The 24,609-nt window shown below is 46.5% G+C and overlaps 1 protein-coding gene across 7 annotated transcripts in view; it reads left to right on the forward strand.

The window, feature by feature from the left end:
- The window catches only part of RBMS2 (RNA binding motif single stranded interacting protein 2), a 114,157-nt gene that overhangs the window by 74,383 nt on the left and 15,165 nt on the right, over positions 1-24,609 (forward strand). For 6 of the 7 annotated variants that reach the window (XM_061615194.1, XM_061615191.1, XM_061615195.1 and 3 more), the window contains 9 exons: positions 2,183-2,262; positions 3,883-3,992; positions 4,436-4,482; positions 4,671-4,764; positions 5,416-5,466; positions 6,042-6,152; positions 6,256-6,336; positions 9,022-9,108; positions 10,853-20,227. In XM_061615194.1, the coding sequence (XP_061471178.1) occupies positions 2,183-2,262; positions 3,883-3,992; positions 4,436-4,482; positions 4,671-4,764; positions 5,416-5,466; positions 6,042-6,152; positions 6,256-6,336; positions 9,022-9,102 (655 nt within the window). In that variant the 3' untranslated portion in view covers positions 9,103-9,108; positions 10,853-20,227. Of the gene's footprint in view, positions 1-2,182; positions 2,263-3,882; positions 3,993-4,435; positions 4,483-4,670; positions 4,765-5,415; positions 5,467-6,041; positions 6,153-6,255; positions 6,337-9,021; positions 9,109-10,852; positions 20,228-24,609 lie in introns of those variants that run through there. The other variant, XM_061615192.1, reaches the window with a different exon arrangement.

The raw sequence follows: 24,609 nt of genomic DNA on the forward strand, positions 1-24,609 counted from the left end.
GCACAGAGACTTGCTTGGACACAAACGCTTTCTTGTGCATTGAACATTTGCAAATATGCTGAGCAAACACACACTCCCTTGCCGGGGGGATGTTTGCATTTCCACTTACATGATGCCTTAGCATAGCGTGGATCACGTAAATTTGGCTCTTGCTTGCTAAATTGGACTTTGAGGTGTTATGAACTAGAAGGCTGGGATTGCAGAAGCTTTCCTTCTGAGCTTGTCTAAATAGTCTATTCAGCAAAGGGATCCTTATCCCCATGACAATTTTTCTGTGCACACCTAGCAACCATATTGCTTTGTGCAGAAGTGGGGAACCTGCAAAATGTTACTGGATTCCAACTTCCATCATCCCCAACCATTGGCCACGTTGGCTGAGGCTGATGGAGTCTTAACAGCATATGAAGGGCCGCAGGTTCTCCAGCTGTGGGTTAGTACAACTTGCTGTATAAGTTCTCCCACCCCCCTTTCTGCAAATGCCAAACTCACTACTAGGTGCTTGCTAGATTGTAGAAATACTTTTAGACGTATGTTACCTGATGCCAGGATGGTCCTCACCCGCTTAAACACACCTGGCTGGACAGCAAGCTCTCTTTCCACATTTTCTCCTTCCTGTGCTAGCTAGAACGGCTTCTCCTGTTCTGTCCTACAGTGCCCCCTGCTGCCAGTTTTCCATTTTACACCAGACAAAACTTGGGTCCTCCTCTTCCACCACCACTACTCTGGAGCTTTCTCTTATCATCAACATAACCAGCGAAGGAAACGTGGACTGTACCTTTCCCTAAATTAGGAATGGCAGCGTGGCTACTTAATTTTCCAGCCATTATTATTTTTGATGGAATAGAATAGGGGAGAAATTAAGCAGCGGCGTCACTAGCGGGAGTGCAGGGGGGGGCAGACCTCCGGTGCGCGCCCTCCCAGGGGCATGGACGAGGTGGCTGGGCTTGTGTGTGCATGTGCGCGCACTCGAGGCCAGCCACCCCGTCCATGCCCCTGGGAGGGCATGCGCTGGAGGGGCACCCAGCCGGAGAAGGCCTGGGAATGCCGGTGCACCTCCCTCGCCCCGCCGACGCTGCTCCCAGTCTCACCCGCCTGCCTGCCTGCCTCCGAGGAGTTGGAGCAGCCTTGCCGGGCAACGGCTCTGGGTGTCACCCCCCTCATGGTGACACCCGGGTGTGGGCCGCACCCTCCGCACCCGGTAGTGACGCCCCTGAAATTAAGGTTGTTTTACAGATAATTTCTTAGTGGGCTGGGGCTCCCATTATCCTCCATTTGCCCAAGCTGCTCACCCTCCTGCACCCCCAAATGTCAAGGAAAGGGTAACTGAGTACCTATCCAATTGCTCTTTAAAGCTATATGATGGCGATATTGTAACTCTTTAAGGTTAGATAATACGATGATAATGTTAATGTGTGCAGTCATTATAGCACACCAGTGTGTAAAAACTGGCCAGCATTGTGTCAGATCCTTGCAGCACTGGATCTGATGCATCTGATCACCTGGAAGGGAAAGTGATTTACCACAGGTGACTAGGCAAGTGCTAAATTACAAAACTGAATGGATCACGATTGCTCTTTGTGGTTACAAGGCCTGTTTCAGTGTTAAATCTTGTGTTCTTGGATTCAGTGTTTAAAGTCCCATAGAAATGTGTCCTAGGAATGAGCTATCTACATAACTTTTCCAAGCAGAATCCTAGATTAGATTCTAGGAAAGTCGCAGAGGCGGCTGATTCCTATGTCACTTTTCTCTCTATATGTGCTCACAGAATCACTTTTAAAATGTGAATCCTTGAGCAGAAGAAAGAATTTGGAAACTGGATATAAGGTAGCAGTGTTCTACCTAGGGTTGCTCCCCCCCTACTTCCCGGCGCAGTGTTTCTGTACATGACAGTCAGATATTCAGCAACAAGAGCACTTTCCATCTCTATGCATCTCTGGTGGGGAAAGCTTTCCTGTTGAATTCTTCATTCGCAGACAACTATTATAGGCACAGAAGAAGGCGGGTGACAACCTTCAATTTGCTATATTTCCAGTAAAATGGTTCATAGATGTTCTGTAGGAAGCCCAGTGTGACCAGGAGGGCTATAATTTTGCTATAAAGTTCAGTCCCTCTACACCATACCAAGGTTTGATACCCTCCTCAATCCAGTTTCACTGACTGTTTCTTTTCTCTTCTTCTCCAGGATGGAGTCTACAGAAAAGTGTGAAGCTATCATCACCCACTTCAATGGCAAATATATCAAAACACCTCCAGGGGTCCCAGGTTAGAAGCACTGTGGCTATGAGGAGTGGGGTGGGTGGGTGGGAGGCTGGTTGCTGGAAATAATGTTGTATTAGCATGTATGGACTATATTTGTAGGGAACTGCAAAGAAGAATTCTGAGGCTTTTCCTACACTGTATTGCAGGTATGGGGAACCACTGGCCCTCCAGATGTTGCTGAACTACAACTCCCATCAGCCTTCAGCAAGCATGGCCAATGGCCAGGGATGGTGGGAGTTGTAGCTCAGCAACATCTGGAGGGCCAAAGGGTCCCCACACTTGCTGTATTATATTAAAATGCAGCTGGGGAAATTGCATGTTTTAATTCTCTCTCTCTTTTTATGTAGAAAACTAGTGCATCAGGAGGATTCAGCCCAGAACCAAACTAGACTTGACGGGGGCAGCCATGTTTGTTTAATTCATGTGTCTTCCCCCTTCACATGTAATATGGGTGGGTTTCTCCACAGCCAAATGTGTTGAAGGGAGCTGAATATTCCTTAGCCCACTTCCTGGCCTTACCTTAGTGTGCTTTGTGTGGCTTCAACTCTTATATTCCTAATCTGCCTCACTTGTGGTTGCCATTGTTGGCCAGGTAGAAAGTCTCTCTCTCTCTCTCTCTCTCTCTCTCTCTCTCCTCTGTGTGTGTGTGTGTGTGTTGAGGGTTAGAGTTCAGCTCTACACGAACAGGGCATACTCATGAACAGCATGCATGACTGACCTCTAGCCTACTCACTGACGTGCTGCTTTTAATATTTAGGGAGTTTCATGGGGAACATTCAGACATGCACCCCACCCCATGCAGCCTGAAGCAGTCCAGTCCAGAATAAACTTTACGCCTGATTTTGTTGTGTGTATAAACTGGTTGACTGGCATGTTGGCAGGGGACTCCATGTTTACCCTAGTCAAGTGGTACACATGGGCTGGCATTGAAGGGGTAACGTGCAGCTCTGTATTCTTTCCCAGTTGTAGGAGAGAATGGAATTTTGTTACAGTTGCCTAGCAACCATCAAGAGTGCTAACCATAGAGAATATAAAAAATAGAGCAGCACAGAAGCCTGAATGTCTGGTTCTAAATTGAAAGCTTCCATTGTCCATGACTCTATGGATGCAGATAGGAGTTTAACTTTATCACTTCATCTCTATGGGGAAAGCTCTACAGTATGCTTGGCATTGCTCTTAGAATGGTAACCAGTGCACTTTAAAACTGGAAGTGCTAATAAAGACTACAGGGAGATTTTACCCTGTTGGGATAACTTCTGGTCCACCCTTGACATGGCTGATAGTACTCCCCTGTGAACCAAAGGAGGGGTTTTGGGACAGTAGCCAGGACAGTAGTGATAAAGTGATAAATAAGGGAGGCACAACCATGGATGTCTGCTTTGGGCCCTTGCATATTCAGGGCTGATACAATGGTGTAGCAAATTGGTCTCAGAATTGAGGGTTAATGAGGACCAGGCTGGGACAAAGCTTGAAGTGGAATTCAAGGTGGGGTAGACTTTAGGTGGGGATTATAATGTCTTAATCAAGGCATGAGATTGAGGGACTTCAGGAGAACCAGGGACAGTTGCCATATGGCGCAGGGGAGAGTCTTAATTGCCAATCCTACATTCTGTCCCTTTGCAGCACCTCCAGATCCATTGCTTTGCAAATTTGCTGATGGCGGCCAGAAGAAGCGCCAGAATCAGGGCAAATACGTGCAGAATGGACGCGCTTGGCCACGGGAAAGTGACACGGTGAGAGAGGAAGCAAATGGGAAGGATGCAACAGTCTAAAAGCAGCCCATCAGCCATTTATGGTGGTCTCCCAGGAGCTCGATAACCGCCTTGTTTTAAAATGTTGCTGCTTGTGTGAAACCATTAAAAACAGAGTGGTTACATTGCACCTGGTGGGCTACTGTATCTATGTGTGGTGGGCACCCTTTGGCTTGATGGGCCGGTGACAGATTGTGCAGGCTTGGGAGTTAAAGCTAAGAGGTTCTCTTTAGGGTCTTGACTGGGTGCAGCAGTTTGCCTATTAGGCTGGTTGAGGGTGCATCAGGCATTCTACTAGGCAGGGTGAGGCTTGCAGTGTGCTCCTAAGAAGGCACAAAAGCAGTTACTGAGCTCAGATCTTGGTGGGTCAGGAAAATAGGAGGACGTGTGGATCCACATGTGAACTATCTAATATTTCCATGCAGGGTGGGATGACCTTGACATATGACCCCACAACAGCGCTACAAAATGGGTATGTCTTCTGCTTTCCCTGTTCCGTCCCATCATAATCAAGAGTCATTTGGTAGATGGACTGGTCATAGCTTCAAGGGGACCTAGCAGAATAAGATCTGCATGTGAGGCTGTGGGAAGGGCTGTACATTCAGCCCCCTCTAAACCTTTGTGAAGGGCTTTAACTACTTCTCCCCATAACCTCTGTAGGTTCTACACAACACCCTACAGCCTGGCTCCTAACAGGATGATTGCCCAGACCGCGCTATCTCCTTATCTCCCATCACCTGTTTCGTCCTATCAGGTACCTTTTGCACACACAGCTCCGGTATTGGTGGAGGCACCAAAAAGAGAGTGCTCTTTAGTATAACCCCATTAGTTTAAGTCTTTCCCAGCCATGTGAAAATGTGGGAGGGTTTTTGAAGCCAAAGTGGGGTGTGGGTGGGTGAGGGGTACTAAGCTCGCTCTCTGACAATGGCTTGCCTGCCTGCTGTCTCCTGAGAAGTTTTTCTTCTCAACTGACAATGGGGGTGAAAAAATGGCGGGAGCAGTGGGGGGAGGCTTTAGGGAGGAGAGTGGTGGGTGCAGGGGAAGTTCAGGAAGCCAACTGACCCAATCCCTTTCACTCTAAAATGAGGACCTTTATCCCCAGCTTTATCCGCAATTGGGGGAGACCTGGGTTTAAACCAATGTGTCTCCTGCCAACATGCCTTGTTTGGGCTTTAGAGTATGAACTGCAAACCAGGAAGTCTGCATTGCAAATCTCACCTCAGCCACAAATTCACTACATGGCCTTAGTCAGCCACTCTCTCTCAGCCCTCCTTCCATCAGCGATCAGGGGATGATAAGATTGGCCTACTTTTCAGTGCTGTGCTAAGGATTACTAAGGGAGCAGAAGTGCAAAATGTGCTCTATGAATGCCAGCTACTACTACTTCTGTTGTTACCCTCTCTAGGTTCACAGCCCGTCATGGATGCACCATCAGTCATACCTCATGCAGCCCACGGTGAGACCCCTTTCCTCCCCAACTGTCTCCTGGAATCCATGCCTAGGGGCATTTTTGGAAGTGACGCCAAGAAGGTCTTTTTGCTTGGACTGTATCACTTGTAAGAGCAGGACAGGAAGCATTTTAAATCAAATGTATGTGTTTTCATTTTACAGATAGAGCATACGCAAAAAGTAGTCGAAGCGTCACTTGAGGAATCAGACTAAGCCTTGATATTCTTATCCCATTCTGGTCCAGGATTCTGAACTACATCCCCTGTGCCCACTACACAGACTAGGGATCATTCACACCCCAGAAGCTAAAGAGACCAAGATGAATGTAGAGAGCACATTGTTCTTGCCTCATGGTGGATTTACAGCAGCCAGTGCTTGCTTGCCACCCTATTATTATAATACATCACTTTTCGGATGAACATGGGGGCTTCTTCTGACTCCGTTTGCAATCTGCCCTTTGGGAGGTGGCTTTACTCTGCCCTGAGTGGCTCCAGGCCCTTTATAGACACCTCCATTCCTTCATTGCCACCTTCCCACCTTTTTTCCTCTAAGCTCTCTCTCTCTCCCCTTGTTGCTAAGCAGGGCACAGTGCTGACGCCTGCCATGGACCATGCGATTTCCATCCAGCCCACCTCCATGATGGGGCCCCTAACTCAGCAACTGGGCCACCTGTCCCTCAGCAGTGCTGGCACAGTAAGCATCTTCTTTCTCTGCCCTTTCCTTTCCCCTTTCCTGTGGGGCTTTTCCCCGCGTCGCCTGTGCCTCGTTGATATCTCTTCTCCCTCCATTCCACCAGTACATGCCAGCAGCAGCAGCTATGCAAGGAGCCTACATCCCCCAGTACACACCTGTGCCTTCCTCTAGTGTCGCCGTTGAGGTAAGAGTCCCTCTTGTTCTTTCTGCCTAAGTCGGGGAATGCTTGCCAGGCACCGACATCTCCCTCACTGACTCACGCACATGTCACCACCACAGCTAGGATGTGTCTCTGCTGGGGTGGCTTGTTTGTTTGTTTTGAACACCATCATGCCATTTCCAGACAGCTCTTTGTCTGACAATCGCAGGGCAGTACGCAACAATACCTAAAAAGTAAGAGTAAATACCATGCAACTTAAAACATCAATATAGTCTTTTATACAGCAGACATCGCAATATGTACGGAATATTTTGGAAGAAACTGAATGTCGCACACTGTATCAATTTCTTCCAAAAAGCCTGAATAAATAAATGTGCTTTCAAAATGTGGCAAAAAAGGCAGTCCTCAGGGGCCCAATCATACCTCCGATGGGAGGGTGTTCCAGGGTCCCAGGGAATGGCCTGAAGGCACATGAGGCCACCACCTGGCTGAAGCTAAGCTGGTCTGGGTCTGGTCAGTGCCTGATGGGAGACTGCCTGGGAACCGCATGTATGCTGCCTTGGGTTCTATGGTGATAGAAAGGCAGGACAGAAATGTAATAAATAAAGAATGAAATGATTGCAGTGACGGAGGAGGCTCTGCTCTGTGTGCCTATCCCAGGCACCATCAGCAGGGCCTCCCCTGCCAGTCTTCACGGCCAGCTGGGACATAGTGGGAGAGGCAGTCCGCCAAGTATTTGGGTCCTAGTCTGTTCAGGGCTTTAGATACTAAAGTCAAAACCGTAAATCAGGCTCAAGAGCATATAGGCAGCCAGAGCAGCTCCTGAAGGACCAGTGTTACGTGGTTCCACCTTGGGATACCATACATTAGGCATGGGGAATGTCTGGCCCCGTCAGGACTCCTGATTTGGTCCATGAGGCTTTTCCCCCCTGACCACACTTGCCTGTCACTCACCTGACAGCATATGACATCAAGTATGGGATGGACAAAGCCATAGCTGCAAAGGAACGACCAAGATCCTTAGAGCGCACTACCGATTGTACCTTTGAAAGCTTTTAAATTTAATGTCCAATCAGGGCTGTGGAGTCGGAGTCATGGAGTTGGAGTCGAAAGCAATTTTGGGTGGAGTCAGAGTTGGTAGAAATGTACCGACTCCGGCTTCAAAATAAATTTTGATTGACAAATTTTTTAAAATATAAATTCAAAATGTCAGAGAAGCTTCCCATGAAGTCAGCTGTAGTTGAGCATTTCACCATAACTCAAGATGGAAAACATTTTGTGTGTCAGTGTATGACACAGGACCCAGATGAAGACAAATGCTGTGATGCCAAGATCAGCGCATATTCAGGCAGCGATAAAAATGCTCCTATGAGAGCTTCCAATTTAAAAAGACATTTACAGCCCTTTCCGGGGCTGTGGAGTTGGAAGCAATTTTGGGTGGAGTCGGAGTCGGAGAGTAGAAAAGTAGAGGAGTCGGAGTCAGAGTCAAAGGTTTGGCGTGCCTACTCCACAGCCCTGTGTCCAATTGCAAGCTGTGCTGCCGGAGCTGGATCCACTTGGGAGCGAAATTGCATTTGGCTCCAAAATTAAATGATGCTGAATGGAAGCCACACTTTCAAAGGAACACTCAGGACTGTCTCTTTACAAGCAGCACTTGCATCGATGGCTCTGTTTACATTCTGCAGCAAATGCAAGACATGCCCTACCCACCTGTCAGATGTGACCTGTGGAACTGCTTCTGCCTACCAACCCAAAGGGGGTTCCTCACCACTGCCATTCAGTCATTGGACTCCAGCATTCCACGCTAGCTGCAGCCTCTGGACCATCTTTAAGAGCAGCCCCACAGAGAGTGCAATGCATTAGTCCAGTCATGAGATGAGAAGGGAATGGATTATAGCAGCCAGGCTATCTTGGTCTTGAAATGGCTGCAAGGATGAGGCTCCTGTTTATGCCGGGATCCTTTATCTTGCACTGACACACTTCTTGTCAAACAGGAATGGGCAAGTGGGTGGGTTGGTAGAATCCAGGTCTAGACCCCAGCCGCATTATGAAAAGGCAGCGCTTGCATACATGGGAAGGGAACTTGGTTTCAAATTCCACTGCCATTATTGTCTTACCTTTTGGGACCTTTGTGAAATCTCCCTCACCATTACCTTGTGGCTTTAGGAAATATAAACTATGTATATTACAACTTCTACTAGACCAGCTTAAGTTGGTTTAGGACCTTGATTCACAACTATATTTTTACAGGGCTTTGCGACCTGCGAGATTAGCTCTGCCCACTGACTCACTTCCAGTCCCACACAAGCTGGGACTCCGGTACAGGGACCTTTAACCCTCTCCTCCCCAGCAACAGAGGCTGTGTCAGATCTCCCATCCCCCATTATATAGTAGCTGTTGTGTGTGAGCCAAGACAAGGCAAATGAGAAAGCCGCCATAATAAGGGAAGTGGTGAATGAAGGCCTAAGTTAAGGGTTTGATGGGCAGCCCCTGGAGACCAGATTGAGCCCTTGGTCTGCCAGTTTCCTGTCTCTAGGGCAGGAGTAGTGTAAGCTTTTGAAACTCTTCACTAGATAGGAACTGTCGTTTTCACTGAGGAGTCTCTTTCCAGCCATATGCCCAACTTCACTTTGCTCAGCTTAGTGGGGTTGAAAGGTTTGGGAAGAAATGTCTCCCAACCCAATTCCCCTAATGGGTATTTTGTCACAGGAGAACAGTGGCCAGCAGAGTCACGTGACAGTGGAGTCCCCATCGGATCATGCTGCCTACTCTTATCAGTACAACAAGTAACAACAGGTAAGGCTGTGGTGGGGGGGAGACGTAGTGTAGGGAATAGGATAACAGCTTTATCACTCTTCCTGACAATGTATCAGCTTCTGTCAAATTCCTGGTTATTTTCCAGTTCCGGAAGGGCTGGGGATGGAGTAGGAGGCCAGGTTGGTGCCTGAAGATGGATCACTTGAGCCTTGACCTTGGGCCCTCAAACATAGGAGGGGGCCACTCAGAGTAGAAGGGAGAGGAATGGTTAACTTTCTAGATAGAGTCTAGATTGGCATGCACCTCTCAGGTTACAATACAAAATCAAATACAGCCAAGCGAGTGTAGGAAATACATTTTTGGGACTGTGGTGTCAAGGGAGGTGTGAGCAGTGCTAAATTTTCTAAAAATAGGGCTGCTGGGGAGGAGCCCCGCTCTGTAATTCTGACTTGTAGCACCTTAAAAAAACGTAACAGATGGGCAGAGCAATCCTATACTCTGATCACATGGTGGCAGCAGGGAGGGGGAGATACCCTCTTGCTATATTGGTGGTTTGGCTGCCATACCCTCTGTATGCTTAGCCAGGGAAGGGAGGGGAAAGCACACCACATGGGAAATACAAAAACAGCATAAAAACGTCAGCATCCCTGGAAACACTGGCAGTGCCCACCAGTCAGTGACTCTGCTGGTGATGACACTGATGTGCCCCTCTCTCTTCTCTCTCTCACACACACAGAGGCAACCGATGAAGTCAAGAAGACAAGCACACACCCCTACACACTTGCACTGCAACACACAACATGCAGATTCCACCAGCATGTCAGAGGTGTTATGCTAACATACCTGTCCCGGGAACAGTGTCTCACACATTCTGCTGCTGCGGTGGGACTTTTGGCAGATCTGAAGAATAGGATTGTGCAGTCAGTGTGGCATGAATTTTCATGTTGTAGAGCCCTCTTCATCAGATGCATGAAGTGCTATCTGAGGAGGATAGGTGGGATCCAAGAGGCACAGTAAAATATATATACATAGAATGTCACAGAATGTACCTCTTGCACCTTATAGCCATTTGGCTTCCCTGTTTACAGTGTTTTCTGTCTCTGTCTCTGTCTCTCTCTCTCCCTCCCCCCCCAATCTATGTCTCTGCCAACTGAGAATAAAACTTGATGCATCTGATGAAGTGGGCTTTAGTCCACAAAAGGCTATGCTGCAGTTAATCTGTTCATCTTTGAGATGCCACAGGGCTCTCTCTTTTGTCTGCTCTAATGGACTAATATGTCTACCCCGACGAATTAATTCTTAAAGGCAGAGCTGCACATAATTATTTTGTTGTTGTTACTCCTGCTGTTAGCACGGCTGTACCGCTAGCGTTTCCCCCAGCAAACACTTGGAAGGTGGTCACGTCTTGTGTGCCTGGGCTTAGTGCATTGACGCTTTCCTTCTTTGCTGTGCTCATGTAACCTGCAGAAATCATGTGCAGAGTTGTTCTAAGTGTGTGGGGAAAGGCTGCAGCTGCTATGGAAAAGGTGCTAAGTATGTGCTCACGTGTATGTTTCTTGGTTGTGCGATATTACTTCATATAAGTTGTTCCTTAGTAGGGCCATGGCCAGAAATGGGACAGGGTGGTACTAAAAGGGCATGGCTGGCCGGGACTAATATCTGCAAGAGGTGGGGGGTTTTAACCCCCCTGCGTACAACCACCACCACCACCTGCGCCAACTATGTGGCTGCCGCCCTTTTCTGCCCCCCCCCTCGTAATTGCCTTCCTTTTCCATCCCTCTAGCACCATCAGGCTGCTCAGGTCTGAGCAATCACTTCGAGGGAGACAACTTGTTTCTTTGTTTGTTTAATTCGTGCTGCGTTTAGAAGATGGAACCATTTTTTTGTTTTTTGGCCAAGAAAAAAAGTTGTTTTGTTTTCTGTTTTTGTTTTTTAAAAAGGAAATAACCGCAATAGACTTTTGACACCGAGGAACCAAAGGAGGTTAGAGTGGAGGTGGAAAGGATATACCCCCCAACCCTTAGATGTACAGATGGACTTAGGACTATTTTAATACGAGGAAAACATTTTTTTGGTGTGTGTGCGTGTGCGTGCGTGTGTTTGCGCATTAATTTTCTTGTTAACAGCAAAATCAAACGCTTTGGATGCCACAAAATCCCCCAGAGAAGAACAGTTTTCTCCCCTCTCTCTTTTGGAAAGATGGCTCTGCACCTCTGGGAGGAATTTTTTTGCTCCTTTGGATTTGTTTTGTTTTGTTTTTCTTTGGTCATTTAAAAGTTTTTTTAAAGGACAAATATGCAAAAGTGTTTGAATTTTTTTTTTTGTTGTTTTATAAGAAAAAAACTCTGAGAAAGCCCCACCTCGCAGCTGTAGGATAAAAATCAATGCAGACTTCTTTTTTTCTTCTTCCTTGGGGTGAGAGTGGGGGGTGGGGGGAATTTTGCTTTGAAAGGATTATTTTATTATTTCAAGAGGGTAATTTTTTTCTAAAAAAGACAAATTTGCAAAAAACAAAAAAGAAATCTACAAAAAAATCTACAAAAAAAGGAAATCTACAAAAACAGTTGAACTTTTGACGGCAGCAAGAGGGGGTTGCATAACCCTTGTCAAGGGAGGAGATGATGCGGCTGGTGGCTTTTGACGAACTGACTGTGTTTTTTTGGCATAAACTCTGCCCCAGCTGAGAGAGAGAGAGAGAGAGAAATAGAGTTTGCTCCAGACCTCCATTTCTGCCCTCTCCTCCGTCCGATGGGACCGGTTCTTGCTGGATGCTTTGGACTCTGATTGGAGCTTCTGCGCGGACCCTCCTTTGCTTCTACCTGGATCTTCCCCTCACCTACCCCTGCCCTGGATCAGGGGAACAATAAAGTGACTGAGGAATCTGCTGCCGGTGAGGTGTCGTCGCTTCCGGACTCTTGAACCCTGCATGGACGCATTGCCAGCAACAGCGCTTTGTCCCTCTGCCCTCCGCCCCTTCCTGGGACACACACACACAGTGCCTTCTGCCCCCTGCGGTCCGGACTGTGCTGCCGTCTGCCCCCTCCAGTTCCTGCAGGCCTGTCAAACCCAGGTGCACAGTGTGTCTATTTTCTTGACAAACCAGTTGGGGGTAGAGATGGATGCTTCCAACTGGCAGGGATGGGGAGGTCTGTTCCGGTTGCTTTAAAAATATGCACGCAAACAGGGAGCATCTAGCACCTTGCAGGGGATGGTTGAGCTGCCCCCCCCCCACAAAATAGAGATCCTAGTTACTATGCACGTTTCCTCCCCTCCTTCCCCTTCCCAAGCCCTTGGTTGCTGGCTCCCCAGATTCGCAATAGCAGGAGACTATGTGCAATAATCCGGCCCTTCCTACAACGCATTTCCCTGGAGAGCCCCTTGAAGGTACCAAGTGCTTTAGACACCTCTGCATGTTTTCACTCTGACCCCAATACCCCATCCAAATCGCTTTCTCCCAACCAGATGGTGCTAAAAGACTTGTCCTCTCTTCCACCATAAAATCACCCCAGCCTGGCTGGCATGAAGCTGACCCTTTCACCATGTTTTTAAATGTTGCTGTTTCCCCTTTCCTGTGGGATGTGATCATGAGAAAACTTGCCCCCCTCTACTTTATTGATGCCCACCCCATACCTTTGATGAAATAGCTCTTATGCAGCTGACAATCAGGGAGGACTAATTGCAGAGGCCATACGGGTGTCATGTGACCCAGGGATTGAGAGAGAGAGAGAATGAGAGTGGAATGGTGTGTGGGTGTGTCTGTGGGTGTGTGCACAGCATGTGGGGGGGAGAGAAGTTTGTGGTAGGATGGCATTTGAAGAAAGGATTTCCTATATTTCTGGGCTTGTGCATTTCTCAGGATGCTTGTATCCTTTTCTTTTTGAAAGCTTTTTAGTATTGTCCTGGCTGTAAGCAGGATCAGGGTTTTCTTCTAACAGGAGCATTTGAGGTTTTGGAAAAGTAAGGGTTAATTACACCCACTCGTCTGCATAGCTCCTTAGCCACAGGCTTCTATATAGTCTGATGTGTTGTCCGTCCCCACTCCGCCCCCTTGTTGGTGCCCTTGGTTGGTGGTGGTGCAGAATTGGGAAACAGAGTGCGGGTGTCCCTGAGGCATCCCCTTTCCATACCTCAGGTACCAGCAAGGAGAGGTCTTGGCATAAGCAGTTGGAAGCCTGCTTAACAGCTATCGATTCCCCAGTGCTGTTTTTGCGCCCCTTCCGCAGCCTGGAGTTTAGACCGAATCCAGTGAACTTGGTGATTTCCCCCCAAGGTGCTGAGCTAAATTGAAGTGCCTTCCTTGGGGCATGGGAGCCCTCACCTTCATCTCTGAAAGCTTGTTGACACAGGGGGTCAAGGGCCAAGCTGACGGTGGCCGGGTGAGGCCTAATAGCTGGGAGAGTGGGGGGAGAGAATGAGGCCAGAATGAATCAGCCAGAGGGCATGCAGTGCCAACTTAACATGCCCTTTGGGTAGCATACAGTGCCAGGCAAATACGGTATTGCCCCATACTGATCTAGGAGTAGAGCCACTCCCCCTCCGCACATCATCATCCTGCCACCCAAATGGCTGCTTCCAAATGAGTACAAGAAATGAGAACTGTGGGTCACTCTTCTCTCCCCACCTCCACCCCGGTGATGGGTTTATATCCCACACTGCCAGGGCTGCTCTCGATATTTCCCTGTGATGCCAGTACACTGCAACATTTAAAAACATAGCTCTCCTGTAGCATTTGAAGTGCCTGACGTGTGCCATCCACAGCAGGTCCTTAGAGCAGGCTGTAGAATGATTCAGAGGCTATGAATTGGTTTCAACAATGTTCCACACATGGGCAGCAGTCCCAAAGCGTATCTTTGGTGTGCACAAACATTTCCATGCTTACACTAGGGTTTCCCAGTCCCCCTCCCTACACACGCAGACACACAACAATACATTGCACTGCGTACGAAACTACTTTCCAAGTTTCCAGCAGAATCCTCTGGGCAATCCCTTTGGATCAAACTAACAAGTCACACTCCATTAGGAAGTTTTCTCTGCAAGCCCCATTGAACTGACTAGAAGCTGCACTGGAGTACAGCTGTTGTCTTCTGCCACTCCCATTAATTTTAATGCAATTTATGCAGCAGAACTTCCTTGCAGATTCTGCCTCATGTATGCTAGTCCATCATGATCAGACATGCTAGGAGTTTAGAAAATTAGTAGTAACTAAGAGAATCCTAAGTTTGGGGTGGGGGGAGGAACCTGGATATTGGTGAAAATAATAGGATATCGAGCCTCATCTTACTTCTGATTTCTTGCATACTAGAACCACTTAGGTATGTGTGCATGAGATTATTTTTTAAAATATTATTTTAATCACTGTCCCCATTTTAAATAAGGTTTCTGAAACCAAGTTTTAACAGACAAATTCAGAGAAATTAGCAAAGCTGAAAATACACTAGATATATAGGCATTTGATGCTAGCTGCTAAGGATATGATTTATTCAGCCCATGTAGGTCTGGTGCCTAAATATTTGACACATGTGCCAAGGGAAACGCCTGGCTCTTAAAACCTATTGTTACAGCTACTCCATGTGTGACAATGGCACATGCAAACATAATGCCCAAACACAGTTCACACTAATGATGGTTTCATTTTTGGTTCATATTTCAAGCATATAATGAAACCATGGTTACCTACTGAAGTCCTGCCCCTAGAGGACATGTACATAACGCACAGCATGATCTGCTTGTTATCTTGCAAGCAGAAAAGTGGGGAAACTGTTTTAACCATGGTTTGTGCAGTGCAGAAGGGACCCTCAATCATGGTTTAGGCATTCAGATGTAAAGTAACACTTAACCAAGGAAAACCAACCATAAATATATCTGTATGGGACCACCATTATCCCTTTTCTCAGCTTAATGCAGTTTAAATTATTCTCTGGCTTCACTTCTCTAGTGCGAGGAAAGGAGAAACAAACAAACTCAGGGTACAGTCTAGCAAAAGTTGGTGTGACTAAATGTGCAATCCTGCGCAGGTCCTTGCAAACTCAATACTTCTGCGTGCATAAGATTGTATTTAGGAAATTAAGGATAGTAAGATCCACTGAGGGTGATCCATACATGGACACAAAATTTTCAGCACCTTGGGAAGCAGTTGCAGATGCACTTCTGGATTCTACAATGCAATACTCACCTGGGCTCATTGAACTGGCTGGATGTGTGCATTGTGTATTGGTGTGCATATGTATCAGAGACTACCAGATTGCTCTCTGCGACTAGTTATCTATCACAAGAGCTGGATCAAAGCCAAGGAGTCCTAGGTATCATGGATACAAATAGTTCTGTGCTAGTTTCAGAGCATCCTCCATAAAATTATTTCTGCTTTCAAACCTGGGACTGCAGTGTTTAGCCTTCTTATGGTGGGGTTGTTGTGAACACCAGCTCCCACATGCTTTTTGTGAATTAATGACTCTTTTGGGGATTGAGTTCCAGTTGAGAAAAGAGTGCGTTTTGGAATGTTTGTGGAATGGTCTTTTCAACATGTATGCCTGTATTCAGTGGCTATTCTAATCTCCATACCTACAGTGGGGAAACAAATGCTGGAATTCCACTCTTACATACTTTTCATTTCCTAAAACAGAGTTTCTTCCATCTCAGAAGAAGTTGCATTGTGATGTTTTCCTAGGCTGGTTGCATTTTACTTTTGTATTCTGTTATCTCTTACTGCTCCAAAGGCTTGCATCTACTAGAAAGCCAGCATTTCACATAACATGTTTGTCCCAAGGCAGGGGCTACAGTCTGTGTGCTGAAAAGTCCCTATGCATTCCTTCAGAGGAGCTGCACTGGGCATGCAAAAGCCAGCGGTGCAGAGCTAAATAGATGCCAGCCAGCAACGCCGCAACACACTTGTAAACCCCTACATTCCTCCTCTGTCCAAGTCTGAGTGCAGGGTACTGAGAATGCACAGCCCCAGTTTTCTAGATCCAAGCAAATGGCTTAGATGTTGCCCAGACTTCCTTCCCATCCTCATCCTTTCTTGAATGAGTTGTTCTTCCAACTTGTTCATTTGCTTGTCCTTCCAGTGTGTTTGTGGACCCCCTCCCTCCCAGACGAACAGCCCTGGTCAATCACTCATCCTGACTAGGAGGTGGCATTTAGCAGAAGCGGGTGTGAGGGAAGGGACCATAAAGAAGGCCTTCATTCTGAGTGCTATTTTGCAAAGGATGCATGGAACATGAGACATGGGGGAATGGAGTGTGGCATTTGTCTATGTTGAAACCCAGCAGAGGAAGAACAGGAGCAGGCTCAGCCATTGCTTTCATGCTGATCTCCCTACCTCTTCTTTGCCATTTTTTCTTTTCTGTTTGCCAAAGATGTCAATAATCAGTGTCTCCCAGGCCTAATGTGGTGTCACTCAGCATTAAAAAAAAAGGAGTGCATTTTCTACCTGTGCAGAGTCTTTTAAGAAGCCAGATCCAGCTGTCCAGCAAGGCCCGGTCCTGTGCAGAAAGGATGCAAGGACTGCCGTAACAATGGCAAGGGAATAAACATGAGGGAATGTGAAGACAGAAGGGAATTGGAGGGCAGGGCTAGAGACAGTGAGGATGAGATTGTGGCTAGGGCGTGGGGGGAGAGAAAGGCTAGGGTATAAACAGGTGTCGGAGGAATTAAGGTATGTGTAAAGCTGGATTTTAGGACTGGGTGTGTGAGAATGGAATATAGGGGGGAAAGGTGGATGGGCACAAAAGAGAGATTGTGTGCTGTGAATGTGGCTACAGAGTGCACACTTCATCGCTGCAAAGCTTCCTCCTGGTCCTAAGCCTTGTTCTCACTCCCCCCCCCTTTCACTAAACCACTTCCTAGCTTTTTCTAAGGGGCACACATACTACAGCCAAACTAGTCATGGGGCTTGAGGTAGTTTATTCCCCTCTCACCCCATCTTTCCAGATCTAGAAGGAAGCTTTTGGTAGTTAGGGGAAACCCGAGGTTTCCTTATCATCCTGCTTGATACCCACCACGGGCTGCAGAGGCTGGCTGTTGAATGGCACGGCTCACCCCACTCCACCCCACCCCCACCAAGTGCCGGCTCAGGACTGGCAGGAAGGCTCCAGGCTGCCCGCTTGGAACACCTCCGCTTTTAACCTGAGCCGCAGCTTTCTCATGGGGAACTATGAACAAGGTCACGGCCAGAGCTTTCCGCTCTCCTCCACATGGCAGGGAGGTCACATTTACGGCTCTTTATGACACTCTGGGAATCACCACTGCACAACCATAGCCTGCATAAACCATGATTTGAAAGCCTGTGTTGAGTAGCATAGGGACCGAACGCGGAGAAACTGGGACCTAGGAGCGTGGGCCTCCGAGCTGCTAGATTTCTAATCTTGTGCCTTGATTTCCCTATCCCATTCAGCCAGTGGGGGGAACCAGTCCCTGCACTTTAAGCTTCCAGTCTAGTGAAAGCCTTTCCCCCATCTGCTCCTTCCCCGCTTGCAAGAAAAAGACCCTACAGCCTTGCCCTGATCTGCCCCAACCGGGCCCTGCGCGCTCTGCCCCAACGTCCCTCTGCCCAACCTGACCCCCTCACCTCCTGCATTAAGCTCTGTCCCATCCAGGATGCCACCATGCTGGAGAAGGAAACAGCCGGCTGCCTCAAAGACCTGGCACACTGTAGATGAGCCTCAAACCGTTCGTCTCTCCTAAATGCTGGTATTTTGAAAAACGAGCTCCATCACCCAACACTGTTGTCTGCCCATTCCATGCTTGTGCTGAAACCCACCCTCCTTGGAAGTTGTTGGTGCTATTTGGAAAAGGAAAACAAATATCAAAAACCCGGTTCAGAGCTTCCCTTCATTTTAAAGCTCACCAGTTCCAGTTTTTTGTCATTCTTAGCTACACATCTACCTCACATGCACTTGCAGTTCATTCGTGTATCCTGAACCGACAAACTGCACCTTCTCCAAGGGACAAGTTCCCCACCTTACCCTTAGAAAACCTCCTGGGCTCCTCTGCTTTGTTTAAAGGGGTGTATATGTGGAAGAGAAGGGAAATGTTTGTCTAAAAATATATATATATACCCCTGTGTTGCTGCTAATTACTGGAGAGTTTTGTTAAGATGTACCACCTTTTGCTTTTTAAAAAATTCCTTTGTAAAATCATGTGTTACACTGCGTTAGTTCGTTTCTTTGAACTTGAGCAGAAATCTTTGATCCACAGGCAGGGCACAGCTTTGTGGCCTCAATGTGGGATCCCATGCATGGCAAAAATCCACAAGGTAGTAAACTTACTGAACGATGAAAAGTTACTAACTAGAAGTGAAGTCCAGGAATGGCATCTGCCATCATTGGTTTTTAAAACCACTGGTGATGGGCACAGCCTTTTTATTTTAAAAAGACCTTGCTAAGGCAAGACGGGCTTATTTGAACCCTTCCTGGGAACGCTTGAACTGTCAAAAGACATAGCACAGGAAAGTCGTCTTCAGAGCAGGGCTGCCATGAACAGGGACCGATTTCGGACTCCATGCTGTCTGGCTTTGGCTAAATCTGGAGTTTGCAAGAATTTGGTTTCAATAAGAAGGGAATCTTTGGCCCCAGGTTATGCAGCTCCACCTAAACTATCAACACCTAAATTTTAAATCTCTGGGAGTTGGTGAATGCAAAGAACCAAATTGATCCAGCAACAACCTATTTACAGGGCCTTGAGGGAATGCAAAACAAAAACAACCAGAGATTATGAGTAAGCAAGATTTGGTGGAGGAGAAAAGTACTTGTAGTTTCACTGTGCTGTTAAAATTTCCAGAACTGGCTGGCTGTAGCATGTAGAACTGGCTCATTGTAGAGAATAGGGAGCCAGACAGACCATTTGCCTGGTGCTGGAGGTGCTGCCCCAAGGTGATTATACAGCCTTGCCTGACACACTCCCAAATTAAGGGCTGTCAAGCAGCTGTTCTTGTACTTTGGGAACAGTCTTCTATCCAGAAGGAAGAAATGCTCCTGACAAGTACCCGTCTCCCAGCTCAAACACATGTGCCCAGCACCATCAGTATAGGCGGTGGGGTTATGCAATACCAAACAGGCTGGCTAGTACCCCAGATAATATTCCATATCAGTTCTATTCCAGCAGGAGACATGAGATTGCTGTGCTCTTCTGCTCGCCTCTCTCTTTTTGCTCTTCCGGATTTGCTCTTCCAGAGACAGCAACTGCAGAGCCATTGGCAATTGTTTCCGAGATGGGCAGAGGGAGAAATGTCAACATTTTGTCTTCCAGAAATCTCACTTTGTCAGTCAAGGAGCTAAAACAATTTGTGCTACTACCTTTTGAGTGGCCAGGAAGTTATTATTAGTAAGAACATCCCCTCAAAATATTTTTGATTATGATTACACCAGAAGATGACTAAAAAAAGTTTTCTTGGTTGCAGACTGCTTGGTGTTCTTCCTTTTTGTCTTCCTATCCCCCGCAGGAAGGTTAAGTGTGAAGCATAAGCAAAGAGCTGCTTGGCGCTAATGCAACAAGGTCCAATCTACCCCATCCTGGACAGCTTTATATAGCTTGTCTGTACTTTCCTCTGGAGCAATATGCCCTTGGTGGTTTAGACAGCTGCACTGATGCCTTGCCCTGTAGCAAACTGCCATTAAAGCAGATAGCAATAGGCACCCACTCTAAGAAATACATCTCATGCTGGTTCATGTCTACAGCAGACTACAGGTTAATGTAGTCTTTCTGCAGAATAGTGGAACATATTAGCTAAATTGTTGCTTTAAAAAAGCACACGCCACATGCTTGCCATGGATGTAAAGGAGTCTCTTGGAAACGTATTTGGCACTCAAAAGCAATGGAGGATGGAACATGGCCTCTCCTTAATTTCTGACTCGAAGACATTCAAGACCCCATTTTGCAGCTACCAGAGCACTCAGAGGCAACCCTTCTGTGCTTCCATTTGCTACAAACGTGGCGAGAGGTCTGGGCCCCACCATCACTCGCTGTCTCAATTCATTTCACCGGCTGGTTTTATTTATATACTTAGGACTATTTGTACAGGGTTTTTTTAATTGAGAAGTTTCTATAGTTTTGTATCTTCCATGCTACAGCCAGGCCTGTTTCTCTCTCTCTCAGCCCCATACTCCTTTCCCTCTGTGGAGCTCTGACTGGTCTCATTTTGAACAAATTTTTGTTTTTAAATAAAAGATGCAAAAAAAATGGTTGTGATTTGACTGCTTTTTGGAGTTACTTTCAGATTGCATTTTGCACTTACTTGGCATCGAGCTGTTTGGGGGTGTTGGTTGGTCATTCCCTCCCTCTTATTTTTCTCAGTATCATTTAACAGGGATTAGTTGTCATGGTGATTTTCAAACTATGTTCCAGGAAGCCTCGAGGTTCTGTGGAAGCCACCCAGGAAGGAGATCAGGCACGGTGGATGAGTGTCCCTGGCAGACAATTTGCCAAGCACTACTGATCCTTAACTGGTTGTGGGATCGCTACTGATGAAGGGTAGCCAATCAATCAGTCTTTTCTCAGGGGTCATGGCGGATGTATTCAGGGTATACTCTGAAATGCATGGGGCATCTTTGAAACAACAGACCTGGCCAGGGCTCCCTTAAAAGGTGAAGCATTGCAAAGGTGCTGTTTTAACAGAATTGAACTAGCCTATTGTACCTCTGAGAGGTATGTATGAGCAGCAAAAGGCTGCACTCTCCTGCCCCTTTTAAATGCTTCCTTGCTGGCAGGAAGGAGATTCAAGTACAACAGTAAGTTTGAGTAGATGGCTAGAAATGGCAGCTGCTGGCTTCTGCAGCAAAGAAAAAACCACAGGGTTTTGCTGTAACTGAAGTTAGGATTGCAAGCATATGATGCAAGAACAGAGCCCTGATGAACCTTGAAAAGTAAAGGTGGTATACTTGGGTTAGATGCCTGTGGCTACAGCCACTTTCACACCAGGTGATTTAGTGCAGAATTGCCCCGTTCATTCACTTACATTTTATGGGGAGGTACACACGTTGCCATTAGGGTTGCCAGGTCCATGGCCTGAGACTGATCCTGTATTTTTAGGAGAAGAGACAGTCAGCCAAGTGCAGGTGTTCTTGCAACCCTGTAATGGGAAAAACCACAAGGTGGAATTCTCCCTTCCCCCTGCACAACTTTTAAAGATACAGAAGGCCTCTTGGAGGCTGGGCTTGGCAACCAAGAGGTCTTCTGTATCTTTAAGAGTTGTGGAGGGGGAAGGGAGAATTCCACCTTGTGGTTTTTCTCATTACAGGGTTGCAAGAACATCTGCACTGGGCTGACTTTCTCTTCTTCTAAAGATACAGGATCAGTCTCAGGCCATGAACCTGGCAACCCTAGTTGCCATCCATTTGTAAGCCATCCATGTTTTCCCACTGCATCTTCCATAGGATGTCCCGACTTTTTGGGAAGAGTACCACAGCCTTCACAGATGTGGACAGCCTTAGCACTGCTTTTTAAGAGACATGGTAACTTCGACATGGGCTGTGAAACACTCTTCTAACTTTATTATTATTACTAGCAAAATACTGCTGGGAGGAAGGGTGGGATATAAATAAAATAAATGAATAAATAAATGTGCTAACTCAAGGCAGGGGTTATTCTAACAAATTGAAGTGTTTGTGCTTTTCTTCCCTAATCTACACTTCCAGACCATAACAAATGTTAAAACACTTTTAAAAAAATCCATAAGTAGTAATAGGCAATCATGTTTAGTGCTAAATAATGGGGGGGGTTAAAAAAAAAAGAGGGAGGGAGGGAAGCCACCATCTTAAAAAAATTTCCCCAAATGACTGGTCGAGTGCATTGGACCTTCCCCTTCCCCATGCTCAGCAGTTATGTCACTCTCACTAGGGTGGATAGAAAAAAGTAGAATGAACATACAGGACAAGTGCAGTAACTGCCATAGTGTGGAAAGTCACTTGCAACTGCATTTGTAGCAGAAGAGCAATTAGTAGTACTAGGAACTACCCATCTGGAAGGCTAAACCAAGAGTCAGTGAGAGCGATCTTCCAGTGCAAGTCCTGGTATGCAACCCTCACCAATTGCCTGTGAACTAAGACATCCAAGTTGTCAGTCACCATCTTGAAGAAGTCTCTGATCCTGCAAACCAGGTGTAGGGACCTTTGCTCTCCAGCTGTTGCTGAACTACAACTCCTATCTCAGTAAGCCTGACCAGTGGCCTACCGATTATCCTTCTGGATTCAGGGATCATTTCAGGTAAATGAAAGCTTGATTATTTATTTTTTAAGAGCTTCTGGTCCTTAAAACTCTGAAAATTAGAAGTATACTAGAACTAGGAGTCTTCCTCTAGAATTGATGGAATTCACTGCTGCAAGGGTGAAGTCACTAGCTTTAAAAAAAGTAGATTATACAAATTTATAGTGAACAGGTCTGTCAGCAGCTATTAACCATGAGAGGGAAATTGAACCTTACATATTCAGAGATAGCATGCCACCAAATACTAGTTGCTGGGTCAGGAAAGGACTACCCTCACTGCTGGTGAGTTTTCTAGAGGCATCATATTGGCCACCATGGGAAACTATGGGATTGCTTTGGGGATTCAGCAGGGTTGTTAAATAGGCTAGAAAATTGAAAGTGGAGGTAGCCAAAACTCTGGCTCCTGGGAAAGTGAGATTTTCAGAGATCAAGACAGGGCTTAATGGTTCCACATTCCTCTGTTCCCCATGAGCACCAGAAAGAGAATAATATTATGAAATATGAGTAAAAGAAAGCAAATGTGCTTAGTTTATACAGGTTGCACGATTCAGCTTTTCTTTGCACAGAAAAGTACACAGCTCTCCAGAGCCTTTACTATAGGCCAAAAAGAAAATGGGTCACAAGGAACTACAACTGCAGCTTAAGCTTCCCTCATGTGAACATCACCTGAGAAAAAGTTGAGCAGGAAGCCATTTTCTTGGCATAAGTTAAAACACTTTATATTTGGGGAGATGTGTGAAAGAAATGATTCAGTATGGCTATGAATAAATGATAGCTACAGGACAACACTAATATCACTTCCTTGGAGAGGGATACAACCTTTGGAGTTTCACTGAAACCTGGTTTTGTTCATCTGGGGAGACCAAACCTAAATGCTCTTCAAGGTGTTATTTTAAATGGTCTGCATACTCAGTATCCCTATTGAAATCAACAGCATTTATCATAACTCAATTTAATTCATTTCAGTGGGTCTACTCCAAGTATGACTTCTCCTGAAAAGACAGGTGTTAAGTATCCAGAGTTCTCATGTCCAGGAGGTGGGAAGACAGCCTGTTCTGGATGGGGTTGCTCTTTCCTTGAAGGAACAGGTCCACAGCCTGGGGGTACATCTTGATCCAGCATTGTCACTGGAGGTTCAGGTGGCCTCAGTGGCTAGGAGTGCCTTTTTCCAGCTCTGGCTGGTTCACCAGCTTCAGCCCCTTTTGGACACAGACTTGGCCACAGTGCTCCATGCTCTGGTAACTTCTAGATTGGATTATTGCAATACTCTGCCCTTGAAGACGACTTAGAGACTTTTAACTGGTCCAAAATGCATCAGCCAGGGTTTCCTTTAGAACTCATATAATCCATTGTAAAACAGCTGTTATTAGTTGCCAGTTGGTTTCCGGTGCTCATGTTAGTGTTTAAAGCCCTAAATGACTTAGGTCCTAAATATCTGAAAAGCTGCCTCCTTCTCTACAGACCCTCTCAGGTGTCAAGATGAGCAGAGGGGGGCCCTTTTGGTAGTTCCGCCACCCTCAGAAGCTTGGGGGTGCCTGGGAGAGGGCCTTCTCTGTGGCAGCCCCTAAGCTGTGGAACTCCCCACAGAGGGGCGTCTGGCAACTTCATTGTACAATTTTCGGTGCGTACTGGAGACACACCTCTTTACCCTGGCCTTCAACACTTGAAGTGTACATTTTTAGGACCCACCCTATTTTCTGTGATGTTAAGTTCCTTTTAAGACACCCTGGGACCATTGGGTGACGAGTGGGTTATAAATTCTAATCATCATCATCATCATATGCAAATAAAAAGCAATTCTCACCTCTTCAACCCTGCACCGACGACTAATCCACCATTTTAGATGTGAGGGAGGCAGCTCTTGATGACTTTCCTCCTGAAAATTCACTTGGCAAAAATGTCCTTGTGAAAGGACACCACCACCACCACCACTATAGAAAACCTAGCACTTGTTAACACACTTGCCACCTCAACAACATGGGTGCTTTTACAAGATTAAGCTACTGAAGTACTTGCTACGGATGTAACCAGTCACCTCTGTAGAAAGTCAGGGTTTGGCAGTGATCCTTTCCTACAATCTAAGACTCAATTGAAACTGCTATGTCTGGCAGCTACATTTATTTCCCACTAAGTGAATAGTCATTGCGATTACCCATCAAGGTGGGTGTAGTATTGGGTAGACAGAGTTGAAGGCAAATGCAGAATATAAGCACCTAAGAAGTTGAAACCTTGCAAGGGTAATGATCAAGACTGTGTGTACCCTCCGTGCATCCATATACAGTAGTATAGTGGCAAATTCAGAAATGCAAGATCCCTTCATGGTAGTCACAGCCACCCCCTTCCCCC

The sequence above is a fragment of the Rhineura floridana genome, chromosome 3 (genome assembly GCF_030035675.1).
Source record: "Rhineura floridana isolate rRhiFlo1 chromosome 3, rRhiFlo1.hap2, whole genome shotgun sequence".
NCBI lineage: Eukaryota > Metazoa > Chordata > Lepidosauria > Squamata > Rhineuridae > Rhineura > Rhineura floridana.